At 33.0% G+C, this 14,885-nt stretch overlaps 1 protein-coding gene across 2 annotated transcripts in view; it reads right to left on the bottom strand.

Annotated features, from left to right (window-relative positions):
* Positions 1 to 3,808: 3,808 nt before the first annotated feature.
* LOC143917816 (fatty acid synthase-like) overlaps positions 3,809 to 14,885 on the bottom strand; it is a 36,357-nt gene continuing 25,280 nt past the window's right edge. For both annotated transcript variants that reach the window (XM_077439410.1, XM_077439409.1), the window contains exons 14-40: positions 13,571 to 13,719; positions 13,318 to 13,502; positions 12,995 to 13,114; positions 12,815 to 12,924; positions 12,554 to 12,744; positions 10,216 to 10,385; positions 9,816 to 10,076; positions 9,622 to 9,742; positions 9,256 to 9,543; positions 8,965 to 9,186; positions 8,672 to 8,893; positions 8,447 to 8,602; positions 8,208 to 8,338; positions 7,972 to 8,122; positions 7,723 to 7,894; positions 7,539 to 7,651; positions 6,955 to 7,116; positions 6,656 to 6,861; positions 6,427 to 6,582; positions 6,095 to 6,346; positions 5,869 to 6,022; positions 5,582 to 5,789; positions 5,364 to 5,514; positions 5,124 to 5,292; positions 4,881 to 5,054; positions 4,599 to 4,701; positions 3,809 to 4,531 (exon numbers count right to left, since the gene is read on the bottom strand). In XM_077439410.1, coding sequence (XP_077295536.1) covers positions 4,011 to 4,531; positions 4,599 to 4,701; positions 4,881 to 5,054; positions 5,124 to 5,292; positions 5,364 to 5,514; positions 5,582 to 5,789; positions 5,869 to 6,022; positions 6,095 to 6,346; positions 6,427 to 6,582; positions 6,656 to 6,861; positions 6,955 to 7,116; positions 7,539 to 7,651; positions 7,723 to 7,894; positions 7,972 to 8,122; positions 8,208 to 8,338; positions 8,447 to 8,602; positions 8,672 to 8,893; positions 8,965 to 9,186; positions 9,256 to 9,543; positions 9,622 to 9,742; positions 9,816 to 10,076; positions 10,216 to 10,385; positions 12,554 to 12,744; positions 12,815 to 12,924; positions 12,995 to 13,114; positions 13,318 to 13,502; positions 13,571 to 13,719 — 5,018 coding nt within the window. In that variant the 3' untranslated portion in view covers positions 3,809 to 4,010. The remainder of the gene's footprint in view (positions 4,532 to 4,598; positions 4,702 to 4,880; positions 5,055 to 5,123; positions 5,293 to 5,363; positions 5,515 to 5,581; positions 5,790 to 5,868; positions 6,023 to 6,094; positions 6,347 to 6,426; positions 6,583 to 6,655; positions 6,862 to 6,954; positions 7,117 to 7,538; positions 7,652 to 7,722; positions 7,895 to 7,971; positions 8,123 to 8,207; positions 8,339 to 8,446; positions 8,603 to 8,671; positions 8,894 to 8,964; positions 9,187 to 9,255; positions 9,544 to 9,621; positions 9,743 to 9,815; positions 10,077 to 10,215; positions 10,386 to 12,553; positions 12,745 to 12,814; positions 12,925 to 12,994; positions 13,115 to 13,317; positions 13,503 to 13,570; positions 13,720 to 14,885) is intronic.

The raw sequence follows: 14,885 nt of genomic DNA, 5'->3' as shown, positions 1-14,885 counted from the left end.
CTATTCGAAACAGCAACAAATCTCCTTATTTGTTGCAATAAACAAACAGACTGGGAAGCATTCAAAACATACTTGGAGGAACATATTAACTGGAAAATACCACTTCAAACAGGAAATGAAATAGAAGATGCAACTAGATATATAACTAACTTAATACAAATAGTAGCCTAGAAATCTACGCCCTGTCAAAACGAGAACACAAAACAGAATCTTAACTACCCCAAAGCAATAAAAATAAAAATACAAGAAAACGAAGATTAAGAAGAATATGGATCTCAAGCCGATTACAAGCAGATCACAAATCATTTCAAAAATCATCAAGAGAACTCAAAATAATTCTAAACGAAATATATTTAATTACATTAGTTTAAGCCGGGATCATAATTTTGATTGAAGCCCAAATCATTGAAATCTTTTTGATTGAAACCCCAATCATTGAAATCATTTTGATTGAAATTTTAATCCCACACATTTGTACATTTGTTGTTGAAATATTGATTAAATTGCTTTTTTATTTTAATAATTTTATTATTTGTTTATATACATTTATTTTACTTGAGTTTTTTTTAATGTAGTTTTTTTACTAAAGTTTTTTATATACATTTATTTTGTTACTTGAGTTTTTTATATATCTTAATATTATATACATAAGAGGTAAGTAATTAAAAAACCTTTTTTTACTAAGGGGTTTTTGTCAATAATTCAATGTATGCGTACGTAAAGAGAGTGAACCGATGCAAGATGTGTAGCAAGCGGTTGGCCGTAATGATGGCTGCGGTTCAAGAATTCCAAACTGCCGCATAAACCCGTTATAATTTTCAAATTAAATCCTTTCATTTATTTTTTATATTTGAGTACATTATTTTTTATATATATTTATTTTGTTAATTGAAGTTTTTACTAAAGTTTTTTATATACATTTATTTTTTTTACTTGAGTTTTTTATATATCTTAATATTATACACATAAGAGGTAAGTAATTAAAAAACCTTTCGTTACTAAGGGTTTTTTTATTTTCTACTTTTTAGTGTTACAGAAATTACTTATAATACTGAATTATAATTATTTACAAATTAATTTAATTATTATTTATAATTATTTGCATTGTTGAGTAATATCGCATTTAAATGACTTTAAAGGCACTTTAAAATCTCAATATGTAGTATTTCTATAAATCATAGTCATCAAGTCCAGTTGCAAAGATGTTTGAATCTTAAAATTGTATATATGCATCTACGGAACGAGAGTTATGTATACTCATTTATGTATTATGTATACTCATTTATTCCGTGAATTTATAGAATTATGTATACTCATTTATGTCGGGAATCTTACAGTTTAGAATAGTTTATTAATACTAAGATTGCTTTAATGATAAAATTTTAGTTGTAATCATATTAACAATTAAATTGTAATGTAATCCATACAGTTAAGAATAGTTTATCAATGTATGATTGTCCATAAATGAGTTTATGTATTTACAGAAATGAACTTTTCAATCATCAGATAAATTAAATCAGCTGATAACTAAAAATAAAACTATCAATGTTTGATCTGTGTACATATGTAGCTTGTATTGGTTAGAAAGTTTGTTTTGGAGAAATAAACAATGAAATTTGAGGTTATAGGTAGCTAATGAACTAATTGTATGTATGTAAGCTTATTGTAAAAAACTAAATGTATGTAAGCTTATTGTAAATCATATTAACAATTAGATACAACATAACTTCTTATTGAATACTTATCTCGCAGATAAAACTCCGTGAAGAGATATACTTTTAGCCGTGAAATGTCAGATTTGACATATTTGGCCATAAATCAATATATATCGTGTATTACCCTACAAGAAGCTACACGCCAAATTTGAAATTTATATATACATACATATGAGAGTTAAAACTATAAATATTTATATATTATACATAGATAACGAGTACCAATTTCATAAAATATAGAGTGAATTATAGGCGCATAAACAATTAAAATTGATAAGGCTGTGTCATGGCGAACAGTTTACGCCTTGTTAAACAACGCTTGGAACGTCAGGAAGATTTACTTTCCCTGTTTTTAAAACGCGTTGTATACGATATTTTATCTCCAACGTAATGGCAGACGATACATTAACGTGTATTGATGACCAAAATGAGCAATATGGCAAAGTATGAAAACGATCGGATAAGAGATAAAAATGACCACTAACACGAAAGCCATGTGAAACGTAAAGGAGGTAAGTAAAAAAAACGGCCTAACTTATGTGCAAAGACTATACATCAACAATCTGTGGTGAATGAATATGAATATGAATGAATGAATACTAGAAAAGACAATGGTGAAAGTGACCTTATCATAAAATATTTAAATGGTGTGCCTAAAATAATAAAAAAAAACCAGTACAAAAAAATAATAATCTACTACCAAAATATCAGAAGCATAATATCCAAAATGCAATTCTTCAAAAATGCTATAGCTGCTTCCTCATATGACATAATTTTACTAACAGAAACATGGTTAAACAACTCTATCAATGACTCTGAATTAAACTTTCATTCATACAATATGTATAGATACGATAGAAACATAAACAATAGTACGAAGGTACGTAGGTGGTGTGGCAATTCTTATTAAAAAAGTTCATTCATCATCCGTCATCATCAACACAAACAAATTCATCGAACAAATATTTATATCTACCAAAATTTTCAATTTAAAGTGCATATTTGGCTGTATTTACATCCCTCCATCCTCTGACATTAGTGTATATAACAACTTTATAAATAATATTGAAACAATCAGATTAAAATATCCTGATTCAAAATTCTTAATAACTGGTGATTTTAATCTATCAAATTTGACTGGCAAAACTTTGAAACAAATGAAAATTCTCCAATTCATCAAGAAATTATCAATTTATCTTTAAATTTAGGTCTTAAAAAATTTAATACTACGTATGTGATGATTTAAAAGCGGCCCAAACCTCTTAGTTATATATTTAATTACATTAGTTTAAGCTGGGATCATAATTTTGATTGAAACCCTAATCATTGAAATCTTTTTGATTAAAACCCCAATCATTGAAATCTTTTTGATTGAAACCCCAATCATTAAAATCATTTTGATTGAAATTTTAATCCCGCACATTTGTACATTTGTTGTTGAAATATTGTTTAAATTACCTTTTTATTTTAATAAATTAATTTTATTTAATTTATTATTTGTTTATTTCATTATTTCATTTTATAATTATTTATTACATTTTAGTAAATTATTTTTTTATATACATTTATTTTACTTGATTTTTTTTAATATACATAGGTTTTTGTTACTTGAGTTTTTTTAGTGCAACGAAACTTGACAATGTGATTTTTTCTCAGTGTACTGCGACTTTCTGTCCATGCACTGTACTAGATAAAGGAAAAATTAGAAAATCAAGCATAGGTAATGATTCGAAATATGTACTAACTTGTGAGTCGCTAGAAGAGCTATGTACATACTCGTCTAGGCTTTAGCACTTTATCTTCATCTTTAGCTCCAATTTAACACAAAATTCTACATACTTATCGGAAACAACACACACGCTCAACTCGCCATTGTTGTTGTTTATTAATATTTAAATTTTATTTTCTTACAAAATTTATGTATACGAAATAATAATATAATAAATTTTTAAAGAATTATTAAGAAATAATAATTCTTAAAAAAATATGTATGTATACGAAATTTTTTAGATGGTTTATCTTTTAATAATTATATTTAATTTTTGTTTGCTATTAATTAAACCGTAAATTTTCCAAAAAATAAAAAATAAAATGAATCCGGTTTTGTTGTTTATTTTATAATAATAAAATTGAAATTTGCAACATTTTTCTCTTAATTCACATATGTTCAATATTCAAAATATATTATTCCTTAACCACAAATCATTTAAAGGCATAGTATAAAAACTTAAGTATAACATTTCAACATAATAACAATAAACATTTATTATTAATAACAATAAACATTTGTACAAATTACATTCGTCGATCTGCCAAAAATCTGTTTATTATATTGGCACAGTCCTTATTTTCGAGTATTGTTCCGTGGTTTCCTTCCAGCAAATGCATTTGAATTGGCTGCTGTGCGTATTTCTGCAGACAGTACTGCTCGTCAGTTACTACTCCAATGGGAAAGTCCTTCGTCCTCAGCAGGATGACTTGAGACTTCAATCTGTAACTAACGGTATCATCGTATGCCAATATAGAAAGAACTCGGGCAAATACGGCTTTTGCCACACCTTTCTGATACTGCTTCGAGTACTTGACGCTTTCTGGCACATGCTGTAAAAAGCATTCTACTTTATTGTCCCATGTGTTGATTACCGACAAGGCAGTGTATAATGGTTTCTTGTCCATTTTTGGTGCTACGAGGTCCATGATGTGGCATAGGTAAGTGTCTTGCATGATGTTCATCTTTGACGTGTCCAAATTGGCCTTGCTCATTTTTGTCAAAACGTCCGGTGAACCGTCAACGCAAAATAGACATCCAATGTAACCTAAGAATGTAAAAACTTGTCAAATTATTTTGAAAAAATATAACATAAGACACTAGGTTCAGCGTACCCTCTTTTTCTAAAATATTGGCAACTTCTAATGCTATGAGGACGCCGAAAGAATATCCCAATAGTGTGAAATAACCTCCAGGCCTCAAACGAGATCTGATAATCTAAAATCATTAAGAATAAAAACATTATTCCATGAGAAGTCCATTGACTTTCATTGTATCGATAATCAGATGATGGACATTCAGAAATTTGTTATGTAAGATGAAGGACTTCAAGTTGTATTTATAAATTGTGAAATTTCTAGAATTTTTTGTAAAATAATGTAACAAGTAAAACCAACCGCTAGAAGTCTGTTAGCGGTCTGTTTAATGGTCTCATCAGGATATTCATATCCTAATTGTAAAACGGTGGCTTGACATTTGAGTCTTTTGCTGATTGATTCCAGTGTTGTCACCATTCCCTCAATGCCGGGTATCATAAACAGAGTTATGTCTAATTTGCCCTCAAGATCACTCTGAAATTAATATGTGGACATTTAAGGTATTCCTTAATAAATTCTAATTATTTTGGTATATACACTTACTATTTTTCCATCGTTGAACAAAGTCGACATGACGATGAAGGGTTCAGATTCTGTAATTTCATCTCCCAAATTCCTCATCAATATTTTAAATCCTGTCAAACCCTCCGAAGACTTAGTGTCAGCTAAGCTGCTAGCATCTGCTTCCCGTTCTGCCGTCAATTCCAACAGTCTGAAAATAAAACCAGTTATATGAAGAATGATAAATATGTTAGTTTAATTGAGCACACAACTACGTCATACCTGGAGAACGAGAGCGTCCTGATATCTTGTGCCGTCAGAAAGATTTCAAACTCTCTTTCTAGACTCTGCTTAATTTCTACGGCCATCATTGAATCCATACCCAATTCGGCCAACGTCGCTTGCATTGAAATTGTTCTCAGATCCTTAATGCCTAAACAAGTCAATGAGATTAATAAATACAAATACATTTTTTTAAATTATATTACACGTTTTATTACCCATGATAGTTGATACAGTATCGACCAAAGTACCACAGCCTGATCCACCGGCTTTCTTTTCGGCGACAACCATTGAACACAGTACTGGATATTTGCGATGTATGAGGAACTGATCTAGTACTCGAAGGCAATTGGAAATTTTCTGTTGAAGTGTGCCACCGATTTCCAATTCACGGTGGTCTTCCTGCATATCAGCTACCAGTCCAACCTAAATAAGTATAAAATCTGATATCAAATAAAATATATTTTCATTTACACATAATTTTAGAATTAAATATATTTATAACCTCTCCTACTGCACCCCATTCCACGGCAAGTGCTGGAAGATCTGCTTTCAATCGTTCCTCACAGATTCTTTCCATCACTGAATTGGCCATACCATAGTTGGTCTGACCAGCGTTACCTCTACCGCAAACGACACTTGAGAATATCACAAAGTCTCTACAAACAATTCCAATGTTACAATTAAAAATTGTCTATATAAAACTTCATCGTGTGGAAAATATGGCTTACGTTAAATGAGGACACAACTTCCTGGATTCCACATCGAGGAATTTAGTGGCCCGAGCTTTGGGTGCAAACGATTCCTTGAACATCTCAGGCGTTTGATTTTCGAACAATGCATCTTTTAATATTACGGCCAGGTTGAAGATCGCCTTCACTAGTCCTAGTGTATTGGCCATCTTCAATAAATTGATACAACCCTCCTGTGTTGATATATCGTCGGTGCATACTTTAATGTTGACTCCGTAGCTCGTCCATGCCCTGAAATTCAACAAATTATTATCATATTATTTAGATATATCGAACAATTATTGTACAAATATATCAAAAAATTGAATAACCGTAGTCTCATGGCTTGGTATGCATTGGAGAGACCTCTTCTGGAGTTGATGACAACTTTTCTAGCGCCTCGCATGACAAGCCAATCAATTAGCTCCAAACCGAAGCCTCCGAGTCCGCCGACTACGATGTACACGTCTTCATAAAAGCATTTATATCTATAATTAAATCATTATATTAAATCACTTACTATGGATTATTTGTTACAAAAAATATTGAACTTAATTGTACCTGGGGATTGCGCTGATTTTAATGAATGTGGGTTTAGCACCTTTGTCGGGTTCCTCATCTCTGATTTTGATTAAAACTTTGCCCATGTGCTTACCACCAGCCATGTATCTAAAACATTTTTCAACCTCATCTATGTTGAAAATTACTCTACATAAAGGTTTCACCGAACCGTTTGTGATACCTTCGTATATCAAATTGCTCAATTCCTGTTTGAATTGTACCAAAAAATTATAAACATTTCAAGAAAATTTGTAATAATAATAGTGTTGAGCTAATAAAAAAAAAATAAAAAATTATACCTTTCCACTATCAGAATATTTGTCGAAAAGGAAGTCCATCATGATACCATGCATGGATGCGTCTTTCAACAAAAACTCCATGCCCACATTAGTATTGTTGATGATGTCCACTTTTCCTATTTCCAAAAAACGTCCTCTTCTTCCGAGACAACGTACTGAAGCCTACGAACATCAAATTTGTTTGTATAATATTAAGGTATTCACGTCGCATAACATTTACGCTATACATCGAATTGTAAAACTGGCAATGTAAGCATGTATGAATATTGTGTATCGAGTGCAATGTTAGCATGTATGAATATTGTATAAGTTATTATTAATTTGCAAATATTTGACATGAAGAGGATTTATTGCATTTTCGGGTGTTTGTATTTGAATATTCACGCCGCTTAATATTTACGAAATGCATCAAATTGAAAAACTTGCATTGTAAACTTAAAAGATTATGCGTATGTATTAATCTTTAATAAGTTAACATAAATTTGCATATGTTTACTTTGAAAAGAATTGATTGTATTTCTAGGTGTTTAAGTTTGAGTAGCCACTTGAAAGGCAGACTTTTAGGTAACGCAACATGTTCTTACCAGAAGCTTATCGTCAGCTAACGAGTTTAGAATGATATCAACTCCTTTACCTTCCGTTTGGAACATGATCATTTCTTCAAAAGAAGTGTCACGAGAGTTCCCAATACAGTCATCTGCAAACAAAGATGCAGGTTTAACGAAACACAAATTCCACTACTAAAACCTATCAGGGATCTCTACATACCTGTCAGTTGCGGATAGAGCCTTTTGATGGCAGTTCTCTTCTCTGGAGTACCGACTGTAGTGAAAACCTTGCAACCATAATAAAGACACACGTTGATTGCAGCCTGACCAACTCCTCCAGTACCTGCGTGGATCAAAACACTCTCTCCAGGTTGCATGCGACCAACCATCAGCTAAAAATCACAATTAGACGAGTTTAGCACTAAATTTGGCAATAAGCAAAAGACAAATACAATGCAAGCTTTTTTACCAGTGCGTGTAAGACCGTGCAGTAGCAGATGGGGATAGTTGCAGCATCTTCCATAGTCCAAGCGTCAGGTATGGGCCAATGCATTAAGGCGTCAGTTTTCACCACGTTAGCTAAACCTTTACTCGCAACCAGACCCATGATACGCAATCCACTACAAATATTCCATATAATTACGCATTGTCATGAATATTAATATCCAAAATTATACAAATATTTATGTAATGAAGCATACGAACTTCTTGGTTTTGCCCGCAAATTCTAATCCTTGCACACACTCTTGATTAAGTCTACCCCTGGCAACAGCTTCCACTGGTACCCTACCAGTAGCTGTCATGATGTCACGGAAGTTCATAGCTGAATAGTAAACCTTCGGTGTAAAATCAAAATAACGTATATCAATATTGTCTACAATACAATTTCCATATCAAATCATGACTCAAGGCACGCGTTAAGTCCTAATTTAAAAGCCTCTTACATGAAACACATTATTTTCCTTGTGTATGTTCAAATCTCCTTCTATCCACCGTAGACTGGAAAGATCACCTCTGGTAGTAATGTTAACGTATGCGTGATCTACTGGGAAATTTTGGAGTTCCTCGAGTACTAAATGGCGATAAGTACCCCATTGACCCTATAAAATGACGAAGAAGTTCACAAACGAGTACTTTTTATAATCATCAGGTGATTTATGTTGACGTACATCTTTGAAGACATTCATGGATAACTCTTTGTCGATTTGAACCTCGTATAGTGGATTGTCGGGATCAAAACGGGGTGCTTTAGGATCCATAATGGCGACGCAATTCACAACTTCACCGCCAGGCTCTCGACGAAGGCAATTAACGAGACCAAGAATTCCGTTCAACTTTTCATTTTCAGCAAACAGCATGAGCTTTATATTGCCCTCCATATTTTCCTTCACCTGATATATCAGAAACATTAAACAATGCACGTTGTAAATATCCTTCGTATTAGACTATGCACAAGACATACCTCATCTATCCAAATGAATCGTTCATCAGATTCCTTGATCTGAATGAACTTAGCAGGCTTAGGATTGTTTTTTTTCCTCAAAAGTACCAAGGTTTCAGTACCAGTTTTCATAGCAGTGATGACGTCAATGTTTTCATACCGATCTGTCACAATGAACGAAGCATTTTCTCGAGAAATGATGAATGCTTTTTCTTTCAAACACTTGAATGCTTGTTGCAGAACCTGAAACAACAGCAACTGTGTTCAAATCTATTAATTTATAGTTTATCCACCTTTGGAGTTCTAGAATACCTCATCTCGCTCCATTAATTTTGAGCCAACGAAGAGAAGAACGTTTGTTTCACCAGTGAGCTTCTTGTTTTCCACAGTTACGTTGACACCTAGATCTAGATTTTCCTCGGCAATCACCAACAATTCAGCTTGGAGCAACGGTGTATCTTCGAAAGCATCTCTGATTAATGTAATCAGAGGCTCAGTGCTAGATTCGGTGGCAGAATCAATTAGCTCGATCGATTTCACTTTGATGCCTTGCACGTTCTCCAAAGCTAATTGTACGTCAACTCGAACGATATCGCTTATCTAAAGTAACATATATACATACATATGTAGCTAAAATCATATAGGTACATGAGAAAGTGTTTTAACTCATCTACTTACCGTCATGTTATTTTTAGGGAAATTCGGAATGAACTCATATTTTTCAAGTACTGGAATTCCTAAAGGGTTCCTCTTTGTGATAGGTGAGGCAACAAGACCTCGAACTTCTATTCCACCGGATCTTACACGAAACAAATAATATTATCTTATGAGTATAAATCTATGTATCTTTACAACTATGAAAAATATGTTACCTAATGATATTGTTTTCATTGTAAACAGTGACTGGCAAACATTTGATGTCTTTATCAGGAATGGCGGATAGCATAGCAAATTGTTTACTGTAATCGATGCTTAATTTTTCAATTTTGGTGGGTACGTAAAGTCCTCTAGAATCAATTCCGATGATTTTAATTTGTAGCATCGTGTCCATGAACGTGACCCAGTTATTCTCCCAGCGCAAAAGGCCACGAGTTCCGTCCACACTACAAGAATGAAGTCCTCGGAAAACACCACTGAAATGGAATACAAAAGTTTTTCATTTTTCAATATTGCGAGAAAGGAATTGATTGTTTTAGAAAAACTTGCTGGTTTAAATCTGCGAAAGGCTACAGTTTGACTTTAAGAAGGAAAATGGCGTGAAAAGTTACGTACGAGTAGTTGTAGCCTCTGAGTCTCATTTCTTTGTAGAAATCTTTTGTAGATAAATTTCTGGCGAACGGTCCAATACATTCATCTGGGTCTTCCAATTGCCCGTAATATTGAGATACGTCTTTTTTAGCGTATACTTTTCCCGTGACGACTACTGCATTACTTTCGGTGATCTGTGGAATAAACGATAATGTAAAGGAAATCACCATTAGAATATTTCTACAGTTTTCGAGAGCATATATGTGTAGTTTGAACGTTTTTGTATGTATGTATAGTCAATGGACGAAACAATAATAATATTAGTAATATCATTATACGTGTATGTAATGTACATATACATACATATATGTAACTGCACATCAAAAGCTGAATAATTTTAACCCATTTGAACCCAGAGCTCGCGTGAAAACACATGTCCCATGTGCCCAGGACTATTTTTTCGTTTATTTTCCAAAATCTTTGAGTTATTTCATGGGAAATATTTTTTATATGATAAGGATGGATAAGTAATTGATTTTTCAACATTTTTAATTTTTTTCAAGGTGGTGTCGTGAACGACCTTTGGGGCTAATGAAACATGTTTTTTTAAATAATAAAAAAACCACAATGGAGTCACATAATCAGTTATAATACTTTCTCACTGGTTATTTGTAATTTTATTGTTAAGAAATTTATAAAATTAATTTTAAAAAGAACAAACACGCATCTCTTCGATAAAATGATATTTTCAAATCGCATAAAATAACACACGTAGGTACATATATTGTGACATATACACATCGTCAACAAAAAAACGGGTGCACCCTTTTAAAAGAAGAAATGTCATAAACGAGATTTTGGGTTCAAAAGTCGTACAAACAATATACATGAAGACAAAATAATTAATTATTATGATACGGTACAAAACATTTGTCATGCAATGGAATTTCACAGTTATCACAAGCGGAAAACGTTTTATTTTTACAATGTCCACAATTTCTCCTTTTCTGTTTGACCAATATCAAATGTCTTCCAACTTCCTTTTGATTTTGATTAACTTTGCCGGGTCTGAATGGGACCAATTGTTTTCGTTTTTGACCATAACACTTGCACAACGTCTCTGTTACCTGTCTGATAAATCCTAATTTATCAAGCTTACAACCAAAACTTTTGCTAAGAATCCAAGCGTTATTCACAGCTACATCGATGTTCCAAAACAGAATAGGCATGTACCATTTTTTCCCTCTAATACTTATGTTATAGTTAGAAATATGGTTATCCATTTGATCAACCCCACCCATATATTTATTCTACATATTTATACTAAATGGTTGATTGATTTCCACCCTACTTTTTTCTTTAACCGAATATCAGTTTCCAGGGGTGGTAATATGTATGTATATGGAATCCGGAAGTTGAGACTCGTCCCAATTATCAATTTCTTCCCGTATCTCTGCAGTAGTAAAATTGCATTCTCTGGAAAAAAATATGTGTCATTATCCCAAGGAGTCATATACGACTCCGTCGACTTTGATTTTTTTTTTCCAGGAATATGAGATATGTAAACGCAATTTCTCTTATGCATATTATACAATAAGTCCTACTGTATTAGAAACATAAAGACAAATAAAAAATATGTAAAAATAAAAAAACTTACGTATGTTTTCTCTTCGACATATCTGCAAGTCGAAAAGCGCTCGATGTTATTCCCTTAAAACTCCAAAAGGAACTGATTTAATTTCGTGTGACTTTCTTAAAATTCATCACCAACATCTAACCAAGCGTAACGAAAGGTTTTACGGCCGGCCTGAGTGATCCCTTTATTTTACGACGCAAAATTGTAAAATGCCGTGAATGACCGCGCTGGCATACATCGTGTAAGTTCATAACTGACCGCGTGGGTTCAAATGGGTTAAAAACTCGCTAGCATTTTATGGAAATTAGAGTTCTGACTATTTTTAAATCGAGAAAAATGTCACACACACACACACATGAATGTGAAATCTAAGTATGAATATAAAATATCCACAGTGTAGTTAGTATACTGGTAGAGCTATTGCACACCAGTAGAGAGGTCGTGGGCTAAAATCCTGGACAAATACGCTTCTGGCGTGATCTTAAGTTGTAATTTTTCGAATAAAAATATTCCACCAATGTATTTCTCACAATTTTGCCGAGTATTAAAAATATTATTGATTTTCCATAGATGTCACCATTGTATTCTACGTCCTGTTATGTTTGAAAAATTGTTAACACTTATTTACAAATAATAACTAACTCATATGTGTCGCCTTGGGGTAATTCCTGTCATGGATCATTTAATGTATGTACATATTCAAACAAAAAAGAAGAAGAAACACACCTCAAAGTTTCCACTCTTTTTCTGTATCGTAATCATAAACTGCAAGTCTCCTTCTTTTGGTATATTGGAAGCACGTTCGAATCGAACATCCTCAAAAACCACCGACACTTCAGTGAATATTTCACCCATCATCATACCGAGAGTTTCCCAAACTAGAACCAAGTAGCCGGTGGCAGGATACAAATTACGTCCTGAAAAAAATACACAAGAAGTAAAATCGATGTATTAAAAAAATAATAAAAAAAATCTATTAGAACTAACCGTCGATTACGTGGTCCGCCAAATACTCCATATCCTCGTTAGTTACACTAACCTTCACCGTTCTTTCACCCGACTTTAGCTTTTGCTGACCTCTGAACGAATTCACAAACCTGAAATTCAATTGCATTAATTCTGCTCCCATTGTGTCATATGATAAAAATATTAATAATAAAATCTCACCAATCGTCTTTGTGATACCATTCAACCAGATGAGATATTATCGGAGTGCCAATCGATACTGGAAATTCTACCTTAGGATAGAGGTTCGACATGCGAGGATTCAGCCCCACTTCATACAATCTAGAAATTGATATTTGGTTGATAAAATAACGTTTATTTTAAAATCATTTATTTTTTCGTTCCATGATTCCTAAAAACGGTTGAAACCCAATTATCTGGATTGCATAGTTTGATACTGATTGATCAAAGTCGTAACTAGTTATCAAAGAACATAGACACACACCTAAATTAAATATTATATAGTCATAAAATAAACCACATACTGTCCAATAGTTTGCAAAAAGTATTCAACATTGTCATGGTGTCCACATTTAATCAGAGCCACGTTCGTGCAATCCTCTTTAAGAGATCTCTTCAAGATGGCTTGGAGTAGACCTTGCGGGGCAATTTCAATGGTGATTGCATTATTATGGATCAATTTCGAAGCTTCTTCGAAGAGCACGGGACTCTATAATATATTCGCAAATGAAAAATTTACCGAAACATTTTTATTTTGGACCAAAAAAGTCTCATTACCAGCATATTGTTTGTGTAGTAATCGGCAGAGGAGTATTGTGCTATTTCTTCCATCCACAAATCCTCTGGTACTGACGTGGAGACCCATTTTGAACTTCGTTTCCGACGTTCCGGAATTACGCCTCGTAGATACTTCAACAGAGTATGGCCTGGAAATAGATAAATCATTATGTGCTCTCACAAGCGAGCTGAAAATCAAACGTGAAAACAAGGGGTTGGAGAATAACAATGCATATTTCAAGACAAATCTGAGTCGAAGAAAGGAAACGTCAGCGACTATCTTGACTGTGAAAGGTGAGTTGAGAAGCATAAGTGATAACTAAAACAACCAAAGATTCCACACGCTTCAACAGAACGGATCCAATGGAATATCCGTGACAATGTAGTGAACGTGCACTTCCATAGCTTATAATTGCACATTTATTAATATTAAGATTTAGACTTAAATATAAATGAACTCCAAGACAGCGACTTGCCTCTTATTCTAGACCGAAAAGAATAATTTGACGTCGTCAGTTAACAAGATACACTATACATTTAGATAATAATCTGGGGAGATTATTTATATGAATCGTAAATAATAGTGGGCCTTAAGTGGAATCATTAGTTACACCAGATTTAATAAGATATGGAGCAGATTCAAAAATATCATATTTAACAAATTGCTTAGCATTAATAAGAAGAGAAGAGTTGAAGAAAACGTGGTGAAAATCTCACTTCGGCAAACCTGATCAAAAGAATGTCATTTTTATTTATTTTATTTATTTAAAGTTTGGACCGTTGTAGCATTACAGGAATTCCTAATGCGCCACAATGGTCAAAAATATAACAGAAAAGACAAGAAACAAAATAATAAATTAGACATAACAAAAACAAAACATATATATACACAAACAACTAAAAATAATAATAATAATTATTATATATCGTTTATCGTCTTGAATTCATTCTATGTTTACAAGGTTTTTGTATTTCGTAATATTCTTTCTCGATTATGATTTTCAAGTTATGAATTCCATAAGTCCTCACCAGATAGATTTTCAAAATTTGTCATCCGGACTGACAGAAACCAATCACGACAAGCAAATAATACACCACCACCACGTCGATCTACTCTATCGCGACGATGCAGCCTCCAGGAAGAATCAAAAAGTTCAGCATCAAAAAATGATGAAGTCAACCATGTTTCCGTTAGTGCTACCATATCATCACAAATAGTAGAAACGGCTGAATTAAACGCAGCCAGCTTTGTCCTGAGACCTCGAACATTTTGGTAATAAATTACCAATTTTCGGTCTCCCAGTTTGGCGCGTGA

This window comes from Arctopsyche grandis, chromosome 10, assembly GCF_051622035.1.
Source record: "Arctopsyche grandis isolate Sample6627 chromosome 10, ASM5162203v2, whole genome shotgun sequence".
NCBI classification, from domain to species: domain Eukaryota; kingdom Metazoa; phylum Arthropoda; class Insecta; order Trichoptera; family Hydropsychidae; genus Arctopsyche; species Arctopsyche grandis.
This window is presented reverse-complemented; position numbering and strand designations above follow the sequence as displayed.